The following is a 10,350-nucleotide window of genomic DNA, read 5'->3' on the forward strand; positions in this document are numbered from 1 at the left end:
CCCTGGCAGTGTTCAAAGCCAGGCTGGATGAGGCCTTGAGCAGCCTGGTCTGGTGGGAGGTGTCCCTGCCTAGGGCAGGGGGCTGGAACCAGGTAATCTGTAAAGTCCATTCCAACCCCTAAAATTCTATGATTCTATGAGATTATCTGATCAGTTTTGCATACAATAGGCAGGTAAAGAGATCCAAGTGAAGAAAAAAGTATACAGAGCTTCTAAACTAAGCTGATACAGTCTGATACATCAGCACATACGGATATCCGAAGATATTTAAGAAGAAATAATCACAATTATTGGAAACTACTAAAAAAAATTTACACACTTTATATTTCACTTTAAAGGTTTTCTTTGAAGTTATGGGTCAAAACATATATAATGCTTATTTAAAGAAAAGTTTTATAAGTTGGTTCAGTATTGGAAGAGATGATTACAGAACTCACAGCCTTGCTTATTATTTTTCATTTTTAGTTTCAAATAAGATCACAGAAATGTTTCTCCTTCAGAATCAGTGTTTCCATTTATACTGTTTATCCTAACTGGCTTAATCCCTTGACATGGCCATAATTTGTGTATGAAGCAAAACAAATTCTGATGATGTATGTTAAAATTCCCAAAGAATTTGTGTCACTTGATTCTGTGGATTATTATTGTGTGCAGACTTGTATTAAAAAAATGTACTGGTCATAGAAACATTAGCAAATGTGAATTTAATCACTGTTAGCTTTCTCGATTAGAAAGCATATTAAACTCTGTTGTGCCATTATGGCTTTTATGTTTTGTTCTGCTAAAAACTTAGTTTTCAATTTTACAGAACTCTGTGTGACTCCAATTTCAAAAGGAGGATTTGAAAAAGAGAAATCTGGATCATCTTCACTGACCAAATTAAGGAGGTTAAAGAATAACCTGTTTCATCGAAGTATGACTTTTGATATTTATATACAAATGCCTTATTGAATGCATGAAATTTGTATTTTTGTCTCTTTAATTTCTGTGCAAGATCAATGTTTAAAGAAAAGAAAGATGGAAAGTGCACCTCTCAATTTCTTTTGTATCGAAATGATTGTAAAGTTTTGTATTTTAGAATCTGACTCTTCCACAGATAACAAATTTATGGTATTGCTGTTCATTACAACTTCTTAAAACGAATTATGGCTGTTGATTAACTGGTATGGAGTAATTATACAATTAACTTCAGTTACCATTGTACCTATTTCATATTCTTGCCATTTATAACTCATCTTAGGCAATACAATTTATAATCTATAAGTAGTATTTGAGGGCAAACACTGTAAGTTTAAATACCAAATAATATTAATATTTGAATGTACTCTTTAGACTATGTGTTCACATGGCAGGGACACGGGCAAGATACCATCATAGTTGTTTTCTCATTCTAATATGAACACAACATTCCTCAAAACTGAGTATCACTGTATGCAGCTATATTTTCTTCAAAGATCTTATACTTGCAACACTCCTTGGTCTAAGTACTTTGGAAATCTGCAAATCTGAGTGTGAAGATAAATGCTGAGCAGGTAACGTGTCCTAAAGGTTCCTCTGTAGAAGTAACCTTTGCCTTGCACCATCCTATTCTTGATCAGAAGATTTTTATGGACCAAGCCTTCAGTCCTGCTCCTGTCCACACTAAGCGAATATATCTCCAGTGGGCATGATGCATCTCAGTAGCTGTAGTTGCCTAGAAGTTTGTCATTCAATCTAAAGTAATCAGTCACTGAAGAGAGAGAAAGGTGGATTCTCAGAAATCTTCCAGGAGGACAAAAGGGAGTACTCCAAGCTAAGTATTTGTGGGACTTTTTTTGTAAACAGGAAAAAAATGTGAATTTACAATGTTTAGAATATAAAACTAGAAATGCAGAAATAAATGCAGGGAAGTACCCAGTTGTGATTTGACTTTGCACTATTTTCCCAGAAACTTGCCTCATGCCTATCTTTCAGGCACATTTCTAAAAATATAATTACATAGGTCATATAGAAAAAGCTTCTGGCTTTTGTCAGTGTCTTATGTGAAGTTATAGAAAACTTTTCATCACACAGGGTTTTGGATGTGAAGTAATCTACATGGCATGCTTAGAATGGTTTTGTGAAATCAGTTGTTACTTCCATAATTAGACTGAGATGTTTTTTAAACAGTTCATAATGTAATGACAAACAATTGCTTTTTCTCTTCTTTTTCAGATAAACGAATAGTGGAAATCATTCCTGACACTGATGCTTACCTGGAGGACCTTTTTGCAGATTATTATGAAAAAGCTGCGAGCATGACTGATCTCTCTACAAGCTATCTCAGAGAAGGTTCTCATATCCGAATTAATTTACTTAATAACAACATTCCCAAAGGTCCCTGTGTCCTTTGTGGAATGGGAAGTTCTAAAAGGGAGACAGTCTATGGATGCCTAGAGTGTTCTTTCAATGGACAAAAGTATGTACGACTGCATGCTGTGCCCTGTTTTGACCTCTGGCATAAGAGAGTAAAGTAACTGAGCTAGGTAAGTGCCTGTTGTCACAGACATGGGCATAACTGTGCCACAAACTTTTCAGTTAGTAAATATGACTCAAATTGTGAAATGCAAAATAGTGAAAGTGCAAAACATTTTATTACACTATTCTCTTCAAATTCTTTGCTTCACAGTCAATGACCTTTCACATTAAAATACCCTCATGTATTCTCTGACATTGCTTTTCTTCTTTCTAGGACCTTCTTACTATCATGATAATGAAAAATGTGCTTTAAACTGTATTTTCATAATGTCAAAATATATGCTAGAACTTACTTTAAGTTGTTTACACAAACTTGTTGTTAAATCCCCAAAATGTTGCCTTTCTCTACACCGGCATATGATAGTAAAACGAGAATATTTGTTAATAATTTAGTGTTCTCATGAATGTTTAATTGAAGTATCAGGTTAAAAAGCATGCTAAAACTTAGCTCAGTCTAATGTTTCATTTACAAAAGGGAACAACTGAAACTAGGGATAAGCATTTCATATTAGGATGTCATTGCTGTAGGTCAACAGTTTGTTTAGATTACTAAAAAGTACCAGTAAGTCTAACTTTGCATTTGGATTTTGTCACAGATGTTCTTGACTTCCTTTTCTGTGCTCAGAAAAAAGTTGCTTAGCAGAAAATATTTTGGAAGCTTATGAAAATAACGGAACTACATACACCAACAAGACTTCAGGGGTGAAGGTCTTTAACCTGTAGATCTCAACCACAGAAAATTAAATCTGTTGAGAACAGTAACATGAGAGTACACCACAGAGTTGTGTCCAGTACTGGGACTGGGCACGCTGTTGGGTAGGGCACTGATGAACCTCTCACCATTCTGTTTTAAACTGGCAAAACAAGAAATGTTTTTCTACCTTTTAAAATTATTTTTAGGATAACCCAGGTATGGAAGCTTTTTTCACTTATGCTGCCACTTCACTGTGTAAATCTGATTATTACATGTTGAAATGAATACAGCCATTGCTTTTCACATGACAAGAGTGAATTATGCTACAAGTGTTATAATTATATCTGCATAAGCAGAACTGTTAAGGAGCCCAAAGTACTGTCTATGAACTATCACTATTTCTTTGCATTTTTCCAGAGTGAGGAAAACCAGAATGATGCCCAAATAATTATTTTGTTTACATATAGTATCCTACATCATCACCCACCTCATCCAAGTAAATGCGAGTGTGGATTCTTAACTTGGTGCTGCTGAATAAACTGGCTAACTTGATAACTGACTAAGTCAAAGTCTAAAAACCCACTTAAAACACTGTTTTCATCAACTTTAAATTATTCGTATTATTATTACATCAGAGGTTATTTTAAGTTGCTTTAAGAATATATGTGGTTTTATCTTAAAAATCCATAAACAGTGTTCATTTATTTTAAGGCCTTTTACGTTTAATTGCTGCAAACAGCTGTTCCTCAAGAAGCTAACCTAGGAGCCTGCAGGGGTCTAACAGAGTTACCTTCCTGGGATTCTGTTTTCTCTCTTAATTTTACAGAGGACTCAAAAATGTTCATCAGTTATATTCTAACTATGTCAACAGGTACTGGATCCATTTTTGCGTGCTTAATAGGACAGAAATAATTTTTTTAGCAGTATTTTACACAATGAAAAATACTGAGCAATACTGAAGTCAGGACATGACACAAGAACTACTAGTGATAGATCATGGTGTTTTCCAATTTTATTTCTTTCTTTTGAAATATCTAACACATTTTATTAGCTCAATGTTAAAAATAAGGTTTTTACAGTCACCTTAAGAGATACAAAAAGATGCCACGACAAAAAAAGTACAAAAATTTCTGTGACAAAGTATTTAGAATTCAGTGTCCAGAAAACAGCCAAAGATGTTATAGGTACCTAGAGTTCATCATGCTGGTAGACATTGTACTCCTTTGCAGATATGAAACCATCTCCATCATGGTCATTCTTCTTAAATATGTCAGCTAAGATTTCATCGTGGGCTGAGGGATGACGTTTTTTGCCATCTCTTGCAAATTCTTCTTTCAAATACTGGCTTATCTAGAAGAAAAGGCGTTAAGTCAACCATTGTGACTTTCATGGCAGTATTCAACAGCTATCATTGAGGATACTTGGAGTATATGTGTAAGTTATTGTGATTCCAGTGCAGACACATCTACAGTTTGTCTACAGTGAGTCTGAGACATAACAAAATTTAAAGCAAATTTCAGCATTACACAGTGTAGTTTGTGTAACTACATAGAAGCTGTACATGATCAACTGCAGCAGAGGCAGCTCATGTAACGACAAAACTGATCCAACCATACCTCTAGTTTTATAAATTATTGACATCATATTACCTCGAGTTCAGAGAGTTTCTTGTCACTATCCTTGTCTATTTGATTAAATGCTTCAACACTACGAGGTCCTTTATTTACTGCATAGAGTTCAATCTCAAAGATCAGTGTTGCATTGGGTGGAATCTTACCCTGTGCTATGAATGAAGGAAAAGAAAAGCATTTATGAAATCAGACACTGGTCAGAGTTCACAGCTATGATAAATTCACATGTAAAGCTTTTTTTTTAATTACAAAAGGCTGTGTTGATATTCAGATTAAACTTTGAATTTAAATATTGTACATCTAGAAAGGAAGATCATTCAACTATGTTAGATAAAAGATTTTGAGAGAGACTTGCTAACAGTATACTTCCCTGAAACGAAATAATATCACTCATATCAATTCCATGTACTTTTAAAAATTAAGAGTATGGTTCGTGTTATCATGAAAAACAAGCATTTCTACAGTTCTCACTCTTCAACACTCTTGTTGTATGACAAGGCTTATTAAGAGACTGTTTCCAAGACATATGCCTTTGTTAAATAGCTGCACTCTCATTTAAAATATTACAGTACTAGACCAATGCTCATATATATTTTCTGTCCAAAGAAACAAGCAGCCACTCTCAGGTTTTACCCACTTCCTATGAATTACACCTGTGGTAAAAGGACTTGATGTAAAATAGTGTTTAAAACATATGTCTCAGAAGAAAGCAATAGAATGTAAGTCATCTGACCTTCAAAAAAACCCTGCAAAACTCCCAAACTGCTGAAATAATTTGTCTGGTCTCTGAATCAAAAAACCAGTTAGACTTCGTTATTCCTGGATCAAAGCATTTCCTGATACCTGATGACAGCCAGCACTGCCTATAAACACAGGTATCATGCATCTGGCAAAAAAACTGGAACTGAAAAGAGACAGTAACTAACTCATGAGTTCTAAAAGTAGTGCGAAAAGAGCATCAAGAAATCATGCAGTGTAAAAATAAAATGGAAACATGCAAATAGCTTCTATTCATAGCCAAAGCCAGTGAGCATGACATTGTAACCTCAGAATTTTGACAGAATTTTGAGCTTGTCTCTCTCCTTCATAAACTGAAGAAAAGTGAAAGAATCTACTTTGTTTATAAACAGAAGGTAAACAAAGCTATTACTCACATTACTCATCTAAAATAGCCATAGTAAAACCGACAGGTTTCAGAGTTTAAAAGATTTTAACCTTCCAATTCTTAGAAAAGCAAAAGTTTTAAATACATCTGCATATAAATCATGGTTTATATCTACTTACAAAAGAAAGATACAATACTAGAATCCAGTGCCAGTAGTTTACAAATATACATACCAACAAAGGAAAGACATGTAAAGATTTAGAAAGCCACATGCATCTTTTCTAATTCAATATTAGGCAGGCATCTTCCCCAGCATGCAGGAATATGCGGAGACAGAGGACAGGTATGCTGTAGGAAAATACTACTTCTTCAAGTGCTACCTAGAACAAACAGTTAACACTAGCATCAGTTAACACTAGCAACAGTTAACACTAGTTAAAGAACATCTTTTATCTGTATCAGTGTTTTTTCCTTTCTGCATGAAATTGTACAAAAGATAAAATTTGTGCATTGAATTCTGACACAAAACTACCAAACTGCTATGATACCTTTCCACAGAAACTACTACACCCAAGCCAGAGCTGAATTTATCTACATTTGAGTGCTGAAACACTGCATAGAACTTGGATTGCAACTTTTTTGAAGCAGTCTGCACACTTAATTATCTTATATTCAAATCAGATTTCATGCATTGCACTGTTCCAATTACTGTGTAATGTGATGATACCCATTAACTATCCAGAATGTAAGCAGTGTTTTAAACAAATTATTTCTACGCAGATTAACTGAGCTGCATTATATTCCATTTTGCTCAGAAGATGCAGATTGTCATTAAAAGGCTAAGCAGGTATGAGTCAAGTAATAGAAATTAAGCATTATTAGAATTTAAGAGATTAAGACAGAAGTACCGATATGGATCATGAAGCTCTTTCTATTGCTATCAATTTTTCATACTATGGTAATACCTGGGTATGACACATTGGGTGCCATGCACTGAATTCTAGTGCAAACTGCAAGGCCTGGGTGTGGGTCTATGATAAGGACTACTTAAACTGCACAGCTGCAGTGCCTCCAAAAATAATGGTAGCAGCAATTTTTAATAGTGTTTTTCAATACTGTATGTTTGAAAGGCTAAATCAGAGGAAAGACAAAGTTTAGTGTCAAAACTTCTTTACCGTATCCTTGCTGTCCATATGCTAATGATGGAGGGATTGTCACTTTCCGTTTTTCTCCAGGACACATATTCATCATAGCAATATCTAACCCTTTTATGACTTGTCCAACACCCAGGACGAACCATTTGGGATGACCTTCATTTTGTGTCCGACTGTTAAAAAGAATTGTGTATGAGTAACACTAAATTTGATTGGTTTTTTACATAACTTTAAATTAGCAGTAAAAACATACATTAGATTATTAGAACACAAGAACATTTAAAGTGCAAGAATGCAGAGTATTAACACTTTTTCTGCTACATTTATAATTGATTTTAAAAAAAAAACCAACAAGTGAAACTTGTTACAAAGCAATCTGATCTTCCTGATCATGTACACTGCATGCCAGAAACAAGATGCCACTGCAGAAAGTCTCCAAGAAGAGCACTGGGAGCACTAGAAAGTGAAAATGCCTTCATCTGTTCACATCGCCAATGCAAACCTCATTAAGTTCAACAAAATGAAGTACAAGGTCCTACAACTGGGTCATAGCAATCCCAGGCATAGCTACAGGTTGGGTAGAGAAGTAATTGGGACCAGCAATGAGGAGAGAGACTTGGGCATGATGGTGGATGAGAAACTCACCATGAGCTGCAGTGCAAGCTCAGCCCAGAAAGCCAATGGAATCCTGGGCTGCATCCAAAGGTGTGGCAGCAGGTCAAGGGAGATGATTCTCCCCCTCTACTCTGCTCTTGTGAAGCCCCACCTGGAATACTGAGTGCAGTTCTGGTGTCCTCAACATAAGAAGGACATGGAAGTGTTTAAGTAAGTGCAGAGGAGGCTATGAAATTGGTAAGAGGACTGGAGCATCTCCCCTATGAGGACAGCCTGAGGAAGCTGGGGCTGTTCAGTCCGGTGTGCAGAGACCTCATAGCAGCCTATCAGTATCTGATGGGGCTACAGGGGAGCTGGAGCCGTTAGGAACTGCGGTGACAGGACAAGGGGTAACAGGTTCAAATTGAAGGAGGGGAAATTTAGGCTAGGTATTAGGAAAAAGCTTTTTCCTGTGAAGGTGGTGAGACACTGGCACAGGTTGCCCAGGGAGGCTGCCCCAACCCTGGCAGTGTTCAAAGCCAGGCTGGATGAGGCCTTGAGCAACCTGGTCTGGTGGGAGATGTTCCTGCCCATGGCAGGGAGTTGGGACTAGATGATCTGTAAGGTCCATTCTGACCCCTATAATTCTGTGATCACTGTAGGACGGGATGGGACCGAGAATGCAGGTGCATGTTGGGGAAATGCAGCAATCTTGGTTCCAGTACTGTGTGTTCACCTACAGCTCTGTTCAGTTCAGATATTCGATGCTTAAAGCAGGTTCTGGTCACAAGGTATCCCCAGTATGTGAGCTACAGTGAACAGCAATTGAGCAGCATGTAGCTCAAAAGCCAAGGGGCAACAATATCTGTACCAAAATCAGTCACTTTGACAGGCCAAAAAATGCAAGTAAAATGGTACCGTTAAATGTAGAATTATCCTATATTAATGTTTTCTTAAAATATACAAGTGAGGGGAATGAATCCAGATCTTGTCATAAGCTAAGCTACTGTCTGATCTGTACAAATAGGAGTGAGGAACGAGCCAGGTACCTGTAAGACAGAAAATATTTTCCTCCATAATTCTGCATAGGAGAGTCCTGCCTCACTACCAGGATGGACTGTCATTACAAGCAAGGCACTGTGAAAGTAAAGCTTTTCCACAATGGTTTATGTGCAAAGCAAGCTAAACCAAATGGAAACAGCCTGAAGACAGATGGGACAAAGGGAAAAAGCAAAGGCCTAAATGCTAACACTGGGGCAAAATGGACAGCACAACGAATCGAGGGAGGAAGCAGTGACAGGGAAGAGGCAAAAAGGCTGCAAACCACTACTGTAACGTGGCTGCCCTGCCTAGTGCCAACTATGTGGAAATGCATGCTGTATTCACGTTGCTGTCTAAAACAGTCAGTCTGCATCCCTACCAGGAGCTCCTCCTCCTCCCAACACACAGATTACAGCACAGAACACGACACGTGATAACATGGTGAGGTTTTATGTTTTCCACCCTGCCAAAGTGGTTCTTCATGTTCTGTGTGGGTTAAGGCTTCACTGGCCTCAAACACAGCTTTGATTTCTGGTGCTGGTCCCTCTTGGCCCTAAAGAAACCCTGCACCCTTCAACACTTGCCTGAGGAAAAATAAAGGCTCAGACTGACACCAGGGGATCTCAGCTCCCTATTTCTAAGTTGACCCTTTGGAATCACATACTTAACTCCTTCTGTGGCTTTGCAGGCCTAGAATGCACAGAAAAAAAAAAAACATGCCTCAGATTACATTGTTTACAGCTTTGTACCATTTGCACCCTCCTCTTGTCATGTATGATTTTCAAGCAGTTAAGCTGCATTATGTTACAAACTTAGTAGAGTAGTGCTAATTGGTGAAATGAACTTATCCAAGACTAACTGTCGACTAAGTCTCAAAGGGGGAGTTGTTGTAAGGGGCAAGAATGCACCCAACGACATAAGTTCTCACAGCTGTGATGGCTCATCCTGGAGCAGTGCAGATGAGCCAGCAGAAGTAAACTAAGACCAAGGTAAGGAACTTTTAAATTACAAATGAGATAATGAGCTAAGCCAAGACCATACATGGAAGGAAGATTCAAAATTCATGGAAAGGACACTAATGGACATCTTTTCAACAACCACAAGGAACCACCAGAGACCATCTACAACCCCCATGGAAGACCCTCAAGAAGCTACCGACTCAAAAGCGACGAATTACCACAAGGAGCAAGAGAATCACTAGCTAATAGAGGCCAGAACACTAATTAGAACACTAATTAATGAGAGTTAGGTAACTTGTGACACTAATTTGTTTTCTGAAATGCATAAACAGTAAAAAGTTTGGACAGTTGAGATGCAGCTTGGAGAAGCATCCCCAGTGCATAAATAATGCCCGTGCTTAATACTACATTGCTGTTAAGGGGTTTGATTCCCGATTTCGGTGACGAGACGGGGGGGGAGGGGGGAATTATTAACGCGGATGTGGTCGGTGGGACCGAGTGGCTGAGCGCGAGTGGCACCCACTGCTGCCCGCGGGGCTCGGGCTGTGATTAGATTAAATCGGTTGTGCCCCCGACCCACCTGCAGTAAAACTTGGCTCCGTCGCTCGCCAGGAAACCATCATAGTGCGCGTTCAGCAGATCGCCCTTCTTGCTCTTCGGGCCGCAGGCCTCGGGG

General features: G+C 38.0%; 2 protein-coding genes across 2 annotated transcripts in view; one reads left to right on the forward strand and one right to left on the reverse strand.

Annotated features, from left to right (window-relative positions):
- The window catches only part of DFNB59 (deafness, autosomal recessive 59), a 7,970-nt gene extending 5,475 nt beyond the window's left edge, over positions 1 to 2,495 (forward strand). Inside the window, exons 5-6 of the mRNA XM_009084106.1 lie at positions 809 to 913; positions 2,194 to 2,495. Of these exons, the coding sequence (XP_009082354.1) occupies positions 809 to 913; positions 2,194 to 2,495 (407 nt within the window). The remainder of the gene's footprint in view (positions 1 to 808; positions 914 to 2,193) is intronic.
- A 1,693-nt stretch (positions 2,496 to 4,188) lies between these two features.
- FKBP7 (FK506 binding protein 7) lies at positions 4,189 to 10,344 on the reverse strand. The gene is made up of 4 exons (XM_009084107.1): positions 10,255 to 10,344; positions 7,102 to 7,253; positions 4,840 to 4,973; positions 4,189 to 4,540 (listed from the first exon to the last, which is right to left on the reverse strand). The coding sequence occupies exons 2-4, from the start codon at positions 7,175 to 7,177 to the stop codon at positions 4,379 to 4,381; spliced, it is 372 nt and encodes a 123-aa protein (XP_009082355.1). The 5' UTR covers positions 7,178 to 7,253; positions 10,255 to 10,344; the 3' UTR covers positions 4,189 to 4,378.
- Between the last annotated feature and the right edge of the window lie 6 nt (positions 10,345 to 10,350).

The sequence above is a fragment of the Acanthisitta chloris genome, unplaced genomic scaffold (assembly GCF_000695815.1).
Source record: "Acanthisitta chloris isolate BGI_N310 unplaced genomic scaffold, ASM69581v1 scaffold27331, whole genome shotgun sequence".
NCBI lineage: Eukaryota > Metazoa > Chordata > Aves > Passeriformes > Acanthisittidae > Acanthisitta > Acanthisitta chloris.

Coding starts and splice junctions, on each gene's coding strand:
- FKBP7 (XM_009084107.1), bottom strand. CDS start 7,177: ATGATGAATATGTGTCCTGGAGAAAAACGGAAAGTGACAATCCCTCCA. Junction 4,974..7,101: donor ATATGGACAGCAAGGATACG/GTAAAGAAGTTT, acceptor CTTCATTCATAG/CACAGGGTAAGATTCCACCC. Junction 4,541..4,839: donor AGAAACTCTCTGAACTCGAG/GTAATATGATGT, acceptor CTTTTCTTCTAG/ATAAGCCAGTATTTGAAAGA.